The sequence below is a fragment of the Vanellus vanellus genome (genome assembly GCF_965231255.1).
Source record: "Vanellus vanellus genome assembly, chromosome: 5".
Taxonomy (NCBI): Eukaryota; Metazoa; Chordata; class Aves; order Charadriiformes; family Charadriidae; genus Vanellus; species Vanellus vanellus.
The window spans coordinates 59485937-59506168 of record NC_138910.1 but is presented as its reverse complement, the minus strand read 5'-3'; the positions used below and the strand labels follow the sequence as shown (position 1 = coordinate 59506168).

At 41.5% G+C, this 20232-nt stretch overlaps 1 protein-coding gene across 1 annotated transcript; it reads left to right on the top strand.

The window, feature by feature from the left end:
* Positions 1–2544: 2544 nt before the first annotated feature.
* On the top strand, positions 2545–9124 carry LOC309672702 (pancreatic alpha-amylase; the record flags this gene model as incomplete). The annotated part of the gene is made up of 10 exons (XM_082484276.1): positions 2545–2712; positions 4458–4604; positions 4807–5004; positions 5732–5962; positions 7389–7522; positions 7610–7732; positions 7881–7980; positions 8192–8313; positions 8423–8548; positions 8858–9124. The coding sequence occupies 10 exons, from the start codon at positions 2545–2547 to the stop codon at positions 9045–9047; spliced, it is 1539 nt and encodes a 512-aa protein (XP_082340402.1). The 3' UTR covers positions 9048–9124.
* Positions 9125–20232: the final 11108 nt, after the last annotated feature.

Here is a 20232-nt window from a genome sequence, read left to right as displayed (position 1 = left end):
GGTTTATTGGTCGGTCACATGCTGGTAGGTCTTGTGAACACATTGACACTGCAGCAGCATGTCATTGTGAACACATTGACACTGCAGCAGCATGTTGGGAAAATGCTGCCGTTGCAGCGTGCTATCGATTGTGTATTCAATTGACAGAGCTCTGCTATGACCACATAGGGATATATAAAGAGCAGGCTTGCTTTTTTAGGTTTGCAGTATAAAAACTTGCAAATAAAATAGCCTCACTTCAATATCTAGAACCCGTATCCTCCAGTTCTTCACAGCCAGGTTTCCAATTATGCTGGGGGGTCAAATGGATTAAAACAACATTTCAAAACAAAGCCAAACCCTTCCAATGTCTTGTCTGCCCAAAGCTTCAACTCCCCTATAACTCCCATGAAAAGCGGAGCCAATTTGTTAGGCGTGTGGTGTTTTTACCATACTGAAGGAGATGCTGTGTTTGAAATGGCACATTTAAATACTTTCTACTTGGGGTTATACTTCAGAAAGACTCGTAAATTATCAGTCCTGGATGGCCACTTTCTCTCCTGCCCTCACGCGTTTCCTCGGCATGCTAAAATACTGCAGCCTGTTCAGCTTGAGCTGCTGAATAACCACGTGAGGGCTCCCAGTCCCCTTGCCAGTGGGTTGGCCATCCATTGGATCAGGCTATCAAGGATGGGTCCTTACTCTCCTTGGTTGATAGCAGTGGATTTCGGGGGAAAACACATGTCATTAGAAACTGTTATGCAGTGGCTTGCCATCACATCAATGGAACCCCAAAGGGAATGGCGGTGTAAAAATTAAACTTCAGGCATATTTGGTTGCTCAGTGATATTGAGGAATGGGGAGAGTCTGTTCTCACAAGGTAATCACAAGGTGCAAGCATCTCATTGGTTCCTTGCTGTTAGTGAGTAGGCAAGGTCATCTGCAGTAATTTACTATTTCATTGTCATAGTGGAAAACAAGACCTTTGATAAGGTTCGTTATATGAAAATGGACAGGTGGGCAAATGAGACCTGCTTCTGCGTTTCGTCCTTCAAGACAAATTCTGGGAAAGAGAAGGATGCATGTGACATATTCATTGGCATGGCTAATTTCAGAAAGAACATACTAGAAGCAGTTCAGGTACAAAGGGCACTGTGGTTTCTTTTCTTTTGGCGTAGACGTGCCATTTCGTTGACTTTTTGTTTTTCTCACAGATATTTTTCAAAAGTCAGGGATTTTCTGGTCTTTGTGTTCTCTCGGAGTGTTGTTTTATCGTTGGCATGGCTTGAGCTTATTCATGGAGCGTTCTTGCTTGCACGTTGATCTTATAAGTCAGTTCCAAATGAAGACTTGAAATTATGTCATGAGCAAAAATCAGAAGGTTTTTTTGAAGGAGAAAATTGCAGGAAAGGCCAGAAGGGCCTTGGGCAACAGCTGTGGCTTTCAAATTCAGTTTTATGTTAGACAGCTAAAACTCATGTGCATTATCACTTTACATCTGATTTTGGGTTTCCTTCCTTGACTCAGATGAATCAGATGTGGGGACTGAAGCAAAAGACTGGTTGAGTGTGGTAGAACTAATAGGCCATTAGCTATGGGAGGAATAAACAGCTGCAGCTGCTGTTTGGGCAGAACGAGGGAGTTGTGTGAAGCTGCTCCCTAGATAAGGAAGTGCTGTGGTGGGAACGTGACCTTGTAGGGTACGCGACGGTGTAAACAAGTAAAAGTAGAAAATTACTGGCCTTGGTAGAAAAGTATATAAAGAGCACGCTTGCTTAATAAAGCTGATTTTGATCCTGCATATCAGAGTCCGTGTCTTTCAATCTGCCAAAAGCATTGGTCATTTAAAGTCAGATGAAGCCTTATGCAGAGTCTCTGTTGGAGTGGAAAACACTTGCAGCTCAGATCACTTACAGTCAGGTAGTTGTGTACAGTTGCTCTGCACAACCATGTGAAGAAAACACACAGGTAGCAGTTCCTAGCAGGGACTGGGCAATCATGCTAGAAAAACTTTAGGCATGAAATAAGGTCAGTTATAAGTGTGATTCACCTGGTGAAGACCTACGTGTTGTGTGATACATCTGTTACTGACTGAGAGTGGCTGATCAGGTGCCCTGGTTTGACCTCAGACTAATCCTGACAGCTAGGTGCCTCTGTGAAATTCACTTTCCTAGAGCTCTTAGATTTTCAGTTATCTTTTGATACCTCCCTTTCCTTTTACCTTCCAGACATCCCCCTTTGAGGGTCCGTGTGTTATGTTTTGGAATACTTTTGATAATGTATCTTGGTTTACATGATCGGAAAGAGTACAATTCTGAATTTTGGTGCTCTGCTCACAGACTGCTTGGTTTATGGTAGTGTATAATCCTTGTGAAAGGTATTTTATCTTCAGCTGTTGGGCAACCTAGGAAAAAACAAAACAGAAGAATGATATTGAGCTAGCTAGCCAAACAATAACTGATAGCGTTGATCTGTGTGATTTTTGACAGCTGCAATAGGAACTTTGTCATCTTGCAGGAGTATAAATTGTCAGTAGAGAGACCACAGCTGTATACCGAAGGAATCATGCAAGTCCTCCTGCTACTCGCAGCCGTAGGGTTTTGCTGGGCACAGTACGACCCCCATATTCAGGCTGGGAGGACATCTATTGTGCATCTCTTTGAATGGCGCTGGGTGGATATTGCTCTTGAGTGTGAACGCTATTTAGGACCTAATGGGTTTGGAGGAGTTCAGGTAAGTTGTTTCTTGTAAGTAGGTAGGAAATGGTATTGTAGCATGTGATTAATAAATCAAAATGCCTGAATCAGTGTATTGGGTTTGCGTGGCAAGGTGTTGGTAGTGGGGGGGCTACAAGGGTGGCTTCTGTAAGCAGATGCCAGAAGCTTCTCCTATGTCCAACAGAGCCAATAACAGCTGGTTCCAAGAGAGACCCACCCCTGGCCAAAGCTGAGTCAATCAGCAACAGTGGTAGCACCTCTATGATAACATATTTAAGAAGGTGGGGGGGAGGGGAAGACTGTGTAACTGCAGCCAAAAAGAGGAGTGAGAATATGTGAGAGAAACGACTGCAGACACCAAGGTCAGTGAAGGAGGGCAAGAAGGTGCTCCAGGCACTGGAGCAGAGATTATTCTGCAGCCCATCGTGAAGACCATGGTGAGGCAGGCTGGCCCTCTGCACCCATGGAGGTTAATGGAGAAGCAGATATCCACCTGCAGACCATGGAGTAACCCACGCTCAAACAGGGGGATACCCAAAGAAGGCTGTGACCTCGTGGGAAGCCCACGCTGGAGCAGGTTTGCTGTTAGGATCTGTGGCCCCATGGAGAGAGGAGCCCATGCTGGGGGCAGGTTTGCTTGCAGGACATGTGACCCCATGGGGGACCCATGCTGGAGCAGTCTGTTGCTGAAGGACTGCACCCCCTGGAAGGGACCCATGCTGGAGCAGTTTGTGAAGAACTGCAGCCTGTGGGAAGGACTCATGTTGGAGAGATTTGTGGAGGACTGTCTCCCATGGGAGGGACCCCACACTGGAGCAGAGGAAGAGTGTGGGGAGTCTTCCCCCTGAGGAGGAGGGAGCGGCAGAGACAATGTGTGATGAACTGACCGCAACCCCCATTCCCCATCCTCTTGCACTGCTGGGTGAGGAGAGAAGGTAGATAAAGTCAGGAGTAAAGTTAAGCCTGGGAAGAAGGGAGGGGTGAGGAGAAAGGTGTTTTAAGATTTGGGTTTATTTCTCATTACCCTACTCTAATTTGATTGGTAATAAATTAAACTAATTTCCCCAAGTCAAGTCTGTTTTGCCTGTGATGGTAATTGCTGAGGGATCTCTCTGTCTTTATCTTGACTCATGAGCCTTTCATTATATTTTCTCTCCCCCATCCAGCTGAGGAGGGGAGTGATAGAGTGGCTTTGGTGGGCACCTGGTGTCCAGCCAGGGTCAACTCTCCACAATCAAAGACAGCCAGCTCCAAGTAACCTTGGTGTTGGAAAGGGAGGATGGAAGTAGTAACTGCTGTTAGACGCAACGTTAGAGCCTGCGGGGCCAGTGAATGATATGGTATCTCTAGCAGACCATTTACAAAGGGGCACGCTTTCCTCTGAAACGCTTCCCCTGCAAAGCTACAGTTTCCTCTTTACCTTGTTCTGAGGGAAGTGCATACGCCTTGAGTTCCGGCTTTCCTAAGGACGTCACTGGTCCAGGTAAAAATAATTCCTGTGGCTTCAGCCCTCCCATGCATGTGTCCTTGAAAGCAGGCCCGTGTGGGACCTGGGCAGCCCACAGGAACAAAAGAAAACGTCTTTCTTGCCAGTCTACAAGACGGACATCTCGCAGACCCAGGCTTATGCTGTGGGAGAGAGAGACTGGGTTGGGCGCTAGCCTGCCCCTGAGGGCAGAGGCGCTGGGTGCAGATTTTGCCCTTAAAACATTGAAATAAAACCACTTGATTTCTTATCAAAGGACATAATTTCGTCTGCAGGTTTCGCCTCCAAATGAACACATTGTCCTCAGTAACCCGCACAGACCCTGGTGGGAAAGATACCAGCCCATCAGCTACAAGATCTGCAGTCGATCAGGAAATGAAGATGAATTCAGAGACATGGTGACCAGATGCAACAACGTTGGAGTAAGTGCCCTGAAAATTTCTGTCTGATAGGGCAAGAAGCGCTGTATCAGCCGAGGGAAGTTACTGCTGCTGTCCTAAAAGGAGACATAAACTGAGAATGAACTGAGGGGGAAAAAAGATTGAATTAATAGTGCTGTAAAGCCCTGGCTATCACTTCACCATCATTATAAAACGTACTAAAATGCACTTGTTTCTTTTCTAGGTTCGTATTTATGTGGATGCTGTTGTCAATCACATGTGTGGGGCTGCGGGTGGCTCAGGCACGCATTCTGCCTGCGGAAGCTATTTTAATGCTGGGACCAGAGATTTTCCAGCTGTGCCATACTCTGGCTGGGATTTCAACGATGGCAAATGTCGAACTGGAAGTGGAGAAATTGAAAATTATGGTGATATGTATCAGGTAACTTTCTCTAGCAAAAGTTTGAAATCTTTTTCTTTTTCCTTTTTTTTTTTTTTAACCTGTTGTATAAACATTGCGGTAAGGCCAAACAAAGGGACTACTTTCTCACAAAACCTGTGCTTAGTCACCTGCGAAGTGAATGAAGTAGTGAACACAGGTACAGTAAAGGTACTCATGGTGCAAAATATTCTAAGTACTGAGAAGTCAATTACGCGTGTTTCACGTGGGTGTGTGGAGGAGTCCGCTCCTGAGCCAAGCCCAGCGTACCTGGCACAGCTGGTGAGCTCTTCCTTACAGCTCGTAAACTCAGCTGATCTTGTTAAGGAGCCCCCTTGGAAAATTGACAGCAGTGCAAGATGGTACCCTGGTTGAGCGAATTACTCTTTTTTTTGTAGATGGAATGTGTGGCAGTTCTTTCTCAAGGTTACTGCTTTTCCTTCAGCTACATTGCAACAATACACCATGCTGTTTCTCATCCTCAATTCTGATGACATCTGCACAGGGAGGTGATATCCCTCACTGGCTGTCCTAACTTGTGTATTGAGATGTACACTAAATTTACCCATGTCTCGTTGCAGACCTTGGCGTAACTCTTCTATACAAATTAGATATCCAAACAGAAATTATTTTATGGCTCAAGACATGCAAACATTTCACTGAAAGGTTTTCCAAGCTGACAGAGTGTCACGTGAAGAGTTTTTTGGTTTGTTTTTTTTTCATTACCCAGGTCCGGGACTGCCGCTTGGCTAGCCTTCTCGATCTAGCCCTGGAGAAGGACTACGTACGCTCAAAAGTTGCTGAGTACATGAACTACCTCATTGATATTGGCGTAGCAGGCTTCCGAATGGATGCTGCCAAGCATATGTGGCCTGGGGACATGAAAGCATTTCTGGACAAGCTGAAAGATCTAAATACTAAGTGGTTTTCTCCAGGAACAAAACCTTTCATTTACCAGGAGGTAATGCCTATGTTTTTTTCCTTTGTCTTTGGTATCTCTTTTACCTCCATCACTGTGTGACAGAAGTCAGAGGGTTGTGATCAGCAGCACAGAGTCTAGTTGGAGGCCTGTAACCAGTGGTGTCCCCCAGGGGTCAATACTCGGTCCAATTTTGTTCAATGTATTCATTAATGACTTGGATGAGGAGACAGAGTGTATCCTCAGCAAGTTCACTGATGATACCAAACTGGGTGGGGTGGCTGACACCCCAGAGGGCCGTGCTGCCATCCAGCGTGACCTGGACAGGTTGGAGAGCTGGGCAGAGAAGAACCTAATGAGGTTCAACAAAAGCAAGTGCAAGGTCCTGCACCTGGGGAGGAAGAATGTAAAGCACCGGTATAGATTAGGGGTGGACCTGCTGGGAAGTAGTTCTGAGGAGAAGGATCTGGAGGTCCTAGTAGACAGTAAATTATCCATGACCCATCAATGTGCCCTTGTTGCCAAAAAGGCCAATGGAATCCTGGGCTGCATAGGGAAGAGTGTGGCCAGTAGGTCGAGGGAGGTCATTCTGCCCCTCTACTCTGCACTGGTGAGGCCACAACTGGAATACTGTGTCCAGTTCTGGGCTCCCCAGTTCAAGAGGGACAGGGAACTGCTGGAGCGAGTCCGGCGAAGGGCAACTAAGATGACTGAGGGATAGGAGCACCTCCCTTATGAGTAAAGGCTGAGAGAGCTGGGACTCTTTAGCCTGGAGAAGAGAAGGCTGAGGGGAGACCTTATTATGGCATACAAGTATCTAAAGGGTGGGTTGAAGGAGGATGGAGCCAGGCTCTTTTCAATGGTTCCCAGTGACAGGATGAGGGGCAATGGGCACAAGTTAGAACATAGGAATTTCCGTTCAAATACATGGAAACACTTCTTTACAGTGAGGGTGACTGAGCACTGGCACAGGCTGCCCAGGGAGGTTGTGGAGTCCCCTTCTCAGGAGATTTTCAAGACCCGCCTGGATGCAGTCCTGAGTAATGTGCTCTAGGCAATCCTGCTTTAGCAGGGGAGTTGGACTAGATGATCTCTAGAGGTCCCTTCCAACTCTGAAACTCCGTGATTCCGTGATCCTTCAGAGGAATGGTGGTAATACATCTTCATCCAACTTTACCCCAGAAAGAACTAGCCATTTATTTGAAGCAGCTCAGCAGACATAAGTAGTTTTGCATTTTAAAAATGCCTCCACAACACAGTGTCATTTATCTTTTTTTTCTTCAATCGTGCTTTTACACGTGTCCATCATGTTTATACCAACTTTGGGTTGATATACACAGCAGAATTAAACATATTTGAATATTTTTTCTATCAATGCAGAGCAAGAACTAATGTTGAGGAATGTACACTGCATTTTATTTTCTCTGTGAGACAAGAACAGATGCACAGTTTTTCCTTTGTGTACCAGGTAATTGACTTGGGTGGAGAGCCAATCAAAGGCAGTGACTACTTTGGAAATGGACGAGTGACAGAATTCAAATATGGTGCAAAACTGGGGACGGTGATCCGCAAGTGGAATGGGGAAAAGATGGCCTACTTAAAGTAAGAATGAAGACACCGCGATTTACCTGGGATACGCTGGATACAGCAGTTGGCAGGGTAGCTTCAAGTCTTTGTGTTTTTGTCTAGGAACTGGGGAGAAGGCTGGGGCTTTGTGCCCTCCGACAGAGCCGTGGTCTTTGTGGATAATCATGACAACCAGCGGGGGCACGGGGCTGGCGGAGCTTCCATTCTAACCTTCTGGGACCCCAGGTAAGGGATTGCTCTTGTCTGGGTGATGGGATGATGCTTCTTCCTTTTGCTCTTTTGCTTGTTTGCCTATCTGTTCTCTGGCATGCTTTCCCTTTCCACCTCTCATTATCTTTTTTTTTTTTTTTTTTTTTTTTTGTCTAACAAACAGGCTTTATAAAATGGCAGTTGGTTTCATGCTTGCTCATCCATATGGGTTCACGCGTGTGATGTCAAGTTTTCGCTGGCCAAGATATTTTGTAAATGGGCGGGTAAGCTTGTAATGCTGAAGATACGTTCATGGTGAATAAGGATGAGAACAGAGCCCGAGAAGCAGTCCAGTGCATTTAAATTTGTTAAGGGATTTCTCTGTGCCACGTTGGAGGTAGCAGGTGGAAATGTGATGCTCCATCTAGCTTTTCTCTACAGGTAGGCTCTCTGCCTTTTCATTAAGAAGCTTTAAACTTCTCTTTTTAATTACAGGACATCAATGATTGGGTTGGACCACCAAGTAACCCGGATGGATCAACGAAGCCTGTCACAATCAATGCAGACACTACCTGTGGCAACGACTGGGTTTGTGAACATCGCTGGCGTCAAATAAAGTAGGACACCGTGGAGAAAAAATGAGTAAAAGCTGTTGCTTTTGCTTGATGTTCCCTGTGTCTTTAGAGCTCTTGCAGGCACAGTGACAACTGTTCCTTGCATTTTCAGGAACATGGTTATCTTCCGTAATGTGGTGGATGGTCAGCCTTTCTCCAACTGGTGGGACAATGGCAACAATCAAGTAGCTTTTGGCCGTGGTAATAAAGGCTTCATCGTTTTCAATAATGACGACTGGTAAGTCAATGGGAGAAAACCGTGTCCCCATAGGGAAGCATAGCATACCTCAGCAGCAGTACAGATGGGAAGGGGAATGTCCTCTTCTCCTGATGAGAGCGATCACCACAGCCTGAGCTAGAGTCATTCAATTGCATGGCAGGTCTAGAGAGGCAAAATGGGAGCAAAGCAGGAATAGGATCAGTAAGCTCACACTTTACATTGCCCTTCAAAGAAAGGGAGTAACATCAGGTTCAGATATCCTATAATCAGTTTGAAATACCTGTTTTGAAAATAATGGATAAAGAGCGTTCACTTATTTTCACATAGGAATATGAACGTCTATTTGCAAACTGGACTGCCTGCTGGTACCTACTGTGATGTCATTTCTGGACAAAAGGAGGGCAACAAATGTACTGGAAAACAGGTGTATGTTTCTGGTGATGGAATGGCTAACTTCCAGATCAGTAACAGTGCTGAAGATCCATTCGTTGCAATTCACGTTAATGCCAAGTTATAACTCAGTTGAAAATGTGTTTCTTCCATTGGTCTTTAGGTTTACTGTTTCCCCCATATGTGACTCCCTGGTATTTGAGCATGACTGATTCCCTGTATCTAGTGAATAATAAATGGCAATCAAATTGAAAAGAAATGCCTTTTCCTTAATTAATTGGATTGTAACTTTGTCATGTCATAACTAGTGGCAATGCAGTGGTGGGTTTTAAGGCAACGCAGCACTCCATTTCCCAGATCACAGAAACATGGGAGAAAATAAAATGAATAAAAAGAAGGCAAACCAACACCTGGGTAAGTTAAAATGCAGCATTTCCAAGGCAGACACATAAACACAGGTCTGCATCCCAGAGCAGCCACGTTGTGGGCAGTCAGCTATGAGCAGTGCCAGTGCCCGCAGAGAGCTTACCTGTTTCTTGAGACAAACTAAAGGCGTGTTCTGGGTCAGCAGAGGAAGCTGGGCCGTGCCGGTCAATTACTGCAGCCTATGGCGTCAGTCAGGGCAGCGGGTTGCCTGGTTCACTGTCAGTTTGTGCCTGTGCAAATCAATCCCACAGATCTCCCATCTTTGGTCCCAATGGCTTGCTGCAAAGGAATGTTCGCTGTGGCTTTTCCAAAGGTGTCTGAGGAGGGTGCTGTATATGCAAGCATCACTTAGACCTCGTGACAGTGGCAGAAGCACAGCATATCCTTGTCTCTGTGGTGCGTTGGGCTCACTTATTCCGTAATATCTCAGAGCATTACAGAGCCAGAGCACAGCCTTGTTGGCTTTCGCAATTTCATCATCAACTGTGGGAAAATGCTGCGGTAAATGCGAGAGTGCGGCCTTTGCTTTAAGTCAGAATGTACTGCTTGGCCAAAAGTACTTATTGTGACCCAGCGTGGAGGGGCAACTAGAAGAGGAATGCCCAGATTTATTATTTTTGAGGTCAAGGCGTACTTTTAAGGTCTGTTTCCCATTTGTGGTGGGAGAGAGAGTGGACGGGTGTCGGGGGCGGATATTGGCTCTCAGTGTGCCCAGAGGCTCGGAGTGTCTGTCAAGGCCGTCTTGGTGTCCAGATGCTGGACCTGCCATCTGCCTGCCTTGCTCGCTGTGGCCAGCACCACCTTGCTGAGGGCAGGGGCCTGCTGGCAAAACGCAGCCTCTGGCTCTGCTCACTGGAGTGGTGTCAAGACCTATGTGGCAGGATGTTAATAGCCATTGCAAACCCGTTGTTTGCCCCCAGGGTCAGGTCAGGGAGCCCTTGTGCCCCTTTGAAATAGATTGGCACTGCCTGCTCTTTCTGTTTTACTGTACTCTTGTTTAAGCCATGTGTTCAGCTCTGACCCTCAGAAACTGCGTGATTCTATGCTCGCTATTATTCAGACATTACCTAATCCCAAATGCAACAGTCAGTGTATCCTTAAAATTACAAATCCACCCCCACGGCCTCCAGCTATTGTGGCAAATGATTGAAATGACACACATTGATCTGAGGTGTCCATAAATAAACAGGAGGTGCTGAATATGGAGGATATGTCTGTGCTTGTGAACATATGTGGTTCTGCTTTTCAATTACGTTGGAGTGCAGTGACTGTTTTGCCTGATATAGATTCAGCTAGCTCTGCATTTAACAGTGGAATTAAATACAACATGGAGAAGAAGAAATCATGAGGCAGTTTCCTTAGGTGTAAGTACAACTTTGTGGGCCAGATGTTCACTGCTTCGAAAGGACCAGACCTGCATCCAGACTTTGGTTTTTTGTTCCTTTTATTTCAAGATTTCTGGCATATTGCCTTGTAATTTGAGCACAAAGAAGATGAAGAAAGCAACACTGTCATCTAGAGCAACACCAGGTCTTGCAGATGAGCCATGAAACCCAGAGTTACAGTCAGTATTACTGTTGTTCTTTAAGTTTTTACAAAAATTATTGGCACTAGGAAATTTCTAACATTAATTTTATCATTTCTATTGCTACTATATGTAAAGTGATGTCACTAAGGCCTTAATTTTGCATGCCAGTAATGAAAGAAAATTTGAAATCCTGTTTTGAAATTTATCAAGTTTAAAGTAATGTACTTTCTGGAGCACAACAGGATGTTTAATCAGTTTGCTGAATTGTAAGATTTTAGAATTTTGTTGGCATTATGCAATATTTTCCATTGCAAAGCAGTGCTCACTGTCATTGGCCAAACAATGAGTTTAACTGAGTAGTGCCAAAACATATTATAGGGAAATATTCTATATTTTGTTGCAATATTGCCAGTCTCAAGCCTTCCATAATAATATCTCAAACCCTAGAAATTTTGAGATTTAAAAGAAAGTAATGGTTTAAATTAGACTTGGTTTTTATTTTAACTCCAAGTTTTGAGTCTTCCAGGTACACTCTCTTCTTGATTTTGTATTTTATATTGATATTTAGTTTACATTTATATTTATATTTTGGAATTTGGTCTAGAATTTCATAGAATGGTTTAGGTTGGAAGAGACCTTGGAGATCATCTAGTTCCAACGCCCCTGCCATGGGCAGAGACACCTTCCACTAGACCAGGTTGCTCAAAGCGCCATCCAACCTGGCCTTGAACACTTCCAGGGATGGGGCATCCACAGCTTCTCCAGGCAGCCTGTTCCAGTGCCTCACCACCCTCACAGTAAAGAATTTCTTCCTAATATCTAACCTAAATCTACCTCTTGGACAATGTAGAAAACAAACAATCCCCAAAGCAATGATGATTCTATGGAAGCTTTTGCATTTATGATACACCAAACGGTAAAGTAACTTAGCTACCAATGATAAGTGTTGAGGAAACATTTAAATAAAAACCAAGTTGGATATTTTCTTTATACTGTGCTGGAGCAATAGCGGAATGAGACTGTAATTACCTTCTTCAAGCAATATGAATCCTATAATCGTATGATTTGGAATAGGTACATCTCTTAGATACTATAATTCACACTAAGCAGAACTTTGTGTATATCAGTATGTTGTTCAAGCGTGGTTTGTTTTGTGCCATACAACATATGGAGGCATTTAAGGGAAGTACCCTGGAACAGAAGGAAGATCAATGAAGACATAATTAATTTGCAGTGTAGGTGTGAGAAAAATTCCTTAACTTATTTCACCCAGATGGTCTATAAGTATCCATTATTGGCAATGATATCCCTTAGAGAACATTTTAGGGACATAGTTAAATGGTTTTATAGAGAAAGTTTAAGGCTACCAATTCTTGTTGTAAACTTTATTATGGTCCTCTAGTTGACCATCTTAATTTCTGTCATTTCTACACTAAGAAAGTTTTGGGGTGGATGTTAGATCCTGAACAGTTAACACTTACAAAAGCAATGAGGAGTAACTTATATTTTTCTCATTTAATTAATTGTACTTCTGTTTAATTGGCTGATAAAGAAAGAAATGTCCTTTGCTCTTTAAATAAATGTTGTGATTGTTTTAATTGTAGTGGCATGGGAAAGGCAATGGAATGATGTCAGTTTTGTAAGTATAAAACACTTGTTATTCACTTAAACTTCTGAAAATTAAAACCCAGAAAAAGAACAAAAACTGAAGCATAGCAATAAATGTAATTTTCTTGCTATGTCCATTTGTCTTGGCCATGTGTTCTCTGGATATGTGTAAACAAAGCACACTGCACTGAATTAAGCAGAACACAGTGTTTTACTAGTGGATAAGCTATCTAGGTAAGTTATAAATTGGATATCTTTAATGTTATCAGTAGATTATGTGAGGAAAGTAAAGTATAGAAATGTCCTTACAAAAGGAAAGTTCCTCAGTCCCCTTAGAACCTAACATGAAATGTTGAGCCTAGAGCTTATATGACCTGTTATGCTATAAATTGTCAGCTGTTGTGTTGCCTGATCTAGTCATAGCAGTCTATAATATTTTCAGTGAATGTTTATAGTAGAATACTTTTATTTAGGCAGACTAAAACAATAGTAATCAAACTGAACGCATCAGCATCTGCAGGCATTTCCTTTAGAACAGGGAACAATAATTCACTACTGAGCTGTGCAACTTTTCTGAACTACCTGCATCGCTTTCTGTGAAGACTGGCTAAACATGTTCTCAATAAGGTCAGTTTTAATGACTCAGTGTCAAATCCCATATTTTATCTGACTGCAAGGGAAAGGAAAGCAAAGTATCCAAAGTGGCTCAAAGACAATGGTGTGGCTCAAAGAAAATGTCATATATTTCACCTTTCTCTATTTGACTACTGTGGCACTGTTTATACCCAAATAATTAATAAAATTTGAAGCATGTTTTCTATTCCATTTTTTGTAACTGAGAAATGCAAAACCAATAAAACCAGCAGACGGTGTCTTTGTGGCCTCAACCATGTCCCAAAATGAGACTGACTAAAAGACCTTTTAAAAATATGGTGTGGCATTTTAATAATGTTCTGTATATCTATTCACCCAAAAGTAAGAAAATGAATAGGTCTTGAAAAAATATACCCTGTCAAAAGTTTCACCTACTTTGAATAAAGTGTTGCATTCTTGAAGTATAAGTCAGTGACACAGTGCCACGTGCTATATTTAACCAAGATGTCTTCAGTTTAAGTAGCCATTTGACCATGGCAGAATCTCAGAGATTAAGATGGCCGGTTTCTCTGTTCATTCAAAAATATATTGCAAGTAACACCATAAAATACAAATTCACAAACTTTATTCATTTAAAATAATACATACTTCATGGCTTCATTTGTTACCCTATGCACTGAACATAGTTGGTTCTTGCATAACTTTTTGTTACTAGTCTTATCCGTATCTAGTAGAACTGCACACAAAAGTCAGATTGTTGTAATGATAGAACATACCGGTAGTGTGAAAGCTGACACTTAAAGGGACTGACTCCAGGCGATAAGAATTTTCTGATGATATCTTTTATCTTCTGTAAGTCATGCTAAAATCACCAGCTTTGTAGTTGAATTTGTTTTGCTCCAAGTTTTCAGTTTTAAGAAAGTTACTTAGAGCTGGTTTGCTATGCAATGTGTCAGGATGTCATCTCACAGCATAACTGTTATGGCCCATAAGCAGCAGTCACTGAGAAGAGATTAAAGGAGCTAAGCAAGTAAGTTGATAAACTGAGTTGTCTCAGTCTAAATTAATCTTTGATTCTATAAAAGAGTAGTAAGTTTGTACGTTTGTTCATACTTTTCCTTTTTCTTTTTTCTTTTTCTCACCGTAGTTCTCTATATGTAGCTTTCAGCATAATAGTGATCAGAATTTAATGGAAGTGATGCACAGTAAAGCAAAGTGAATGGCTACTTGTATGTGCAACTGCTTATGAATACTTAAGTTATATAGAGAGACGCATTTATGCAGTAAACACTTTCACATTCACCCGATCAGAAAAGAGAAATGATGGGTCTGATTCATCACAAGATGATTTGTCCTTTTAGTGGTTTTAATCCACAGAGGTAAAATTATGTATGTCAGATAAGGTGAAATAAAAAGTGATATTAGAAAAACCAAGAACTTCCAGTAGATTGTCTATGAGTGGACCAGAAGGTTAATTTTACCAAATTATTCACGGCAATTTATTTTCTCAGCTCAATGCAACTGCAAAAATGGAAACTTTTGTTCAGCTCTGCATGCCTCTGTGTCATCTTAGTATTTCCCTGAATCACTGTTATTTTTCTAACAGACGAAAGAGTTCTGTAAAGGGAAGCTAGCAGTCTATTGTCTTTTTTATAGAGGCTTTGAACATTTTATTCAAGTTATCATTTTGTTTTAAAGGGAAACAAATGAAAAACTCATAACACTAACTTTGTAATTGCTGATCATGTGTTTGGTTCCTTTATCTGCAATCTGTGTTTTTAACAGTCTATTAGTCTCACGGCACAATGTATGCTGAACAATATACAGATATTTCCTTCGCCAGTGTTTTCATGCCATGACAATTTTCTCTTTGCCTTAATGTTAAATCAGAATGGTGGTAAGAAAGAATGCTACTAGAAAAAATGCTACTAAAAATGTTGCCTTTCAGATGACACCTAATGCAAAGGTCTTGGTTGTAAATACTCCAGTGACACCGTTTGAGATGATAGTCGTGAATTATCTCCAGTTACTAGGGTCAAAGTGAAAGTTTTGACGCAGCGGGCACACTAAGCGCTCTGGCATAAATAGCCAGAGCAATTAATATACACGATTAAGAAAGTGACTTACACCCTGTAGGAGAGCAATAAAGTGTGAGAGATTCTGTGGCACTTGTGAACTGAAAATGGAAATACCAAACATTTGTCGGAGAATGAAATGCCATTGTCTTCCTTGATCCTAAACTAAGAATCAGATTGCATTGTCCAGCCTCAAAGACTGAGAAGTAGCCACCTTAATTAACTTCCTTATTATTCCAATGATTTACCCCCCTCCCCCTTGAAAAAAAAGTTGATGTCATGGTAAATATACACCACTACAATCATGACTGATTTTTCATTCCAGTTATGAAGAAAGCCTGTGGAAGCTTAGCAATTCCTCTGTGTTTGTAGTTGAAACATGGTAATAATTGTAGATGCTAATTTCTGCAGCGTTCTGAATACTCTGTAAAGCATGAAGTCAGCCAGACTTCAGTCAGTCAGTCAGTCAGACCCTTGAAGAAAGTTAACCTTTAGAATTTGGGCAAGATGACTCCAGGGAACTCATTAAGTTTACAATAATGAACATTCAGATATTGGCCAAATTTACATTTGTATTATTCCTGAGCTGTTCCCTTATAGTGTGTGTGAGAGGTCATCACTGAAATTTTTATTCATTATTTTACAGAACCTCGTGGCAGGACCTCGTGGTATATTTTAAGTATTGGAATTTTTCTGTATTTATAATGAACTATTTGTGACAACATTATTGTCCAAAGCCTTCTGTCTTTAAGATTTTTCTAAGCATATCTGTTTCTTGGGAATTGTCAAGACTAAGCTCAAATAATTGCTGCCTGAGCTCATAGGATAAAAACATTGACTTGCAGAATAGCCATTGACTGACTTTAGGTCATTTAGATACTAATCAAGTTGAATCTCAGCAGTCATAATGTTTCACAACAACAAAAAGAAGAGGGAAAGAACATTGAGCCAGCCAGATTAACACCAGTGCAAAAAGGGTAATTTTGGCTGCTTTGGTTTTTTTTTTTGGTTTGATTTGGTTTTCTTCCAGGTGATTTCTTCTTGGTTTTTCCTGTGTCATCTTTTCTAGCACTGAAACCAAAGTGAATGTGAAAAGCCTCTTGTATAGCCTTAGCTAGCAAGAAAAGTGAAGGAAGCAAGCATTTGTTAAGAAGTCATGGAGTCACAGCGCACTGTTAAAAGCACAACAGCCTTGGTCTGTAGACTTACCCATGCTTCCCTCAAAGCCATACAATTGCAAGAATAGCATTTTCTGAAACTGAAGTTCTTTGGAAATTATGGTAGCTTCACAAATATATATCCACACTTCTCTACGGACATCTGAATATCTCTATTTTTGTCTTTTACTCTTCTGCTTTTCAGCGTTTGTGACCATTTATTTAAACATATATAATTTGCCTGGTCTAGTAGAAAATGGCAGCACAATATCTCACTTTGAAGCTGCGGCAAGAGAATAAAGAGATCGACAGCACATCAGAACCTTCCTGTTGAAATAAACCCTCGGATAGTTAAACTGGTACAGAGTGAATGTGGATTTCCACGGACTAATCTCACCGCAATTCAAACAAGTTCCTCTGAACAGAGGCCAGAGAGTGGGGTAAAGCAGCAACAAAGGCAATAAAGAATAATAACACAGAAGGAAAAAAAAAATTAGCTTTCTCGATCTGGGTTCTGTGCACATTTCTGCGTTCGTACAAGTACTCCTTGAATCTACCCTTTACTAGACAGTGCTGTTAGCGACGGACAGCTGATGCACACAGTGATGACACTGCCAGGACAGAATAGTCAGTGATGGACAGACAGCACAGCAGAACAATAAGATAGGCGCTAAGCTAGAATGAATACCAGTGTCGACAAATACGATATTCACAAGATGAATAAACACAAATTATAGATAACAAGATAGAACACAAACAGAGAACAGGCAAACTTCTGGATGGCTTGTCCAGAGCACCAAACTGTGTATCCAAGGGGAGGAATTACAGATGATTGAAGCAACAAAAAGACAGGACTAGAGGAAATGGATCACCAAGCACAGTGTTTATGTATTGTAGATAGGACTTTTATGCTTTAACTGGGAAAAGAAATTATATCTTAGAACAGCTATGGTAGAACTTCATGATGCTGTAACCTGTAGCAAATTGTCTATTTACTCTACAAAAATAAAAGTAGTTTGCTGACAAATAGACTGCCACATTTTGCAGGATTGCATGCTGTGTAAGAGGAATGGGATGTTAAAACTTCTTGATAGGTGACCTCAGCAAATACAAGACAAAAGGAAAAGTGGCAGAAAAATTTGAGTAGTGGATTTGGATCTAGTTTTCTACTTTTCTTTGGAATCCATTTCAGTATCTGCTTCTACAGATATTTTTTTTTTAAATTAGCCATCTTTTACATATGATAGCTACCACATTCATCGCTAGCCTCAATATCATAAATTAAATTGTGATCTCTAATAAGTACTCTGTTGCTTGCCAAGGGAGGGAACATAGCAGCTCTGCGTAAGAAGTCCCTACATATGCAAAAACAAAAGTCAAAATGGCTGCAATAAAAATCACTTTCCTGATTTTCTATAAATGCCTTCTACCTTTCTTCACAAGGAAAGCCACCTATTGGCTCGGCTGGTATTCCCTTATGGCACTGTGTGTGTATCACGATCTCATTGTACAACCAGTCAAGTCATTTTCTCACCTCACATGAGATTGGAGAAGGTTTGTCTTAACAAGTCTGCAGCTTAATTACAAAGCTGGAGAAGTGATGAAACTTCTCTGTGGAGGCCTGTGTTTTTCTAAAAGAAGGAAATATCACGTAATCCAGTCCTGAAGTACTACTCCTGTCTTCCCATTTGTTGTGGGTGCACTACAATTGCTCTTTCCATGTCTGCTGACTTTGGAAAAATATTCATCTTCTAGTGTCTGTCAGAGGTGGCTTTCTGTTCATTCGATCGTCACACTCAAATGCCATGTTCTGTTTATCCCACACTTAGAGATCAGAAGGTTGGATAAGACCATTGGAGTCATTTCAGTTGCACTATAATTACAACGCAATCCTCTCCACTTATCTCTTAAGTGTTTTATCTCTCTGGTCTACTTTGAACATAGCTTTTTTGATGCATCAGTGACTTCTTTTGAAAAGCTACTCAACTGCCTAATGGACTTTATGGGCAGATTTCTTTTTATCAGTAGGTTAAAATTTACATTTTTATATTATAGTTCATGACTCTTTAATCACCTTAAATAACGCCTTGTCTTTCCCCTGCCAATATCTGCTATCAGTAGCCGAGAAACTAAGTGTATGCTGAATGTCAGTGTAGCGTAGATTAATTAGAATTAAGTCCACTGTCACAAAATGAAAGCTACTTTCATTTTTCCCTTCCTCATTTTTATCTAGGTAGACACAAAAATCTCGTAATAGACTTTTTCTAATCCTGCATGATTCAGTAGATTTTTGGCTTCACGTGGTCTGATACTTATACACGTAGAAACTTTGTTAGCTAACCTGTAATCATTGCAGGTATAACCTTGTTTCAATGTATCTGTCTACCCTGAAAAGATTAGGAAACAAGTGATCTGACTAATGTAAAATCAAGTAGCATGTAAGTGTGTGTGTATATATATTGTATATAACTGGGGGATGTGTGCCTGTATGGATATAGGCACTTAGCTGGAAATTATATGAAATATTTATAGATCCCATTATGTTCAATTTCTGCCATAACTGTTTAGGGATATGAATTAGCAAATAATGTTTTATTTCTGGGATAATCAGTGGTTCAGTCTCATAATTCTTGTGCATCCAGAATTTTCATTGAGATCAAGTAGACATGAGTATGAAAAAAAAAAAACCCAAAGCCTAGCACTGTGGCTGGGTTGATCAGATACAGTAATCTTTTTGGTTTATGCATATTTCCCTTAAAATGATTGAATTAATGAGTCTTATTTTTATATTGAGTTCTAATCTCAACTTTTAAGATGCTTGCACGATTTTGTGGTGAGATGGAATTTTAATTCATGCTTATCCTAACATATGAGTGAATAACTGGAGAATTTTTTACACAGTAAAATACCTATAGTCTGAACTCCCTACTCCCTCTTCTATTCCTCAAAAAATGATGGAAATGGCAGTTCTTTTTCAAACTTGTACTTATTGGGTCCTTTAAGCAAACCTAATCTCTGTCCTTCTTCCTTCACTATTTTTGCAGGTATACGCTCTGTTTCTACGTGGCTACTTGAAATATTTACTGTAATGGGAGGTGACTGCCAATTTGGAAGCAGGAAAAAGAAAATAGATTCTAGATGATTTTTCTCATCTTCTGTATACTCTGATGGTGGACTCTTAAGGATCTGATGATGAAGCTATGGTATCATGAGATGACTCAGGGGCCACGGACTATGCTGCAGGATGCTTTCGAGCCCAGGGATGGCAGCAGGGGACAACACCGCTACTGTAGCACTAAGCAGTGTCATGGCTCATTCTGCTGTGCAGCCTGGAGCCAGGAAGCTGCTTTGCAAGCGCTTAAAAAGCTGGCACCGTGGTTGGGGAACAGCACAGGGACCTGATCTGGAAGACTCTCATAAAGAAAGCACGGGAGCTGACAGGTCTGTTTGGCGTCTGATTACAAGGCCGTCAAGCATGGAATTAAATAATTACTTTAATTAAAGTAATACTGATCCTAAACTGAGGTCAGTTTAAGGCTCAGAGTGGAATAAAGCCACTTCTATTTATCTTTCTATTTATGCCTCATCCTTTCCTTCTCCTCCTAATACAAAAATATCTGAAAAATATGAACAAATTTATCATCATGGCAACATTCATTGGGGAAGAGTTTGTGTTACGCAAAGGCAACTGAGGCATAAACAGCCCAGACCTGCCTGGCCTTCAGCCTGCCAAATTAAAGACTTGGTCGGGACAGACTCAGGAAGGAACAGGGTAGTGTCACGAAAGCCTTAGAACAACTCACTAAAGGCCCAGAAAATTATTACCTATTACAGGAGTCATGGGTGTTTCCGTAGGTCTCTCCCACGTTCCTGAATGTGAAACTGGGAGCCACACATCTCTTCTCAGGAGGAAATATGGCCAAA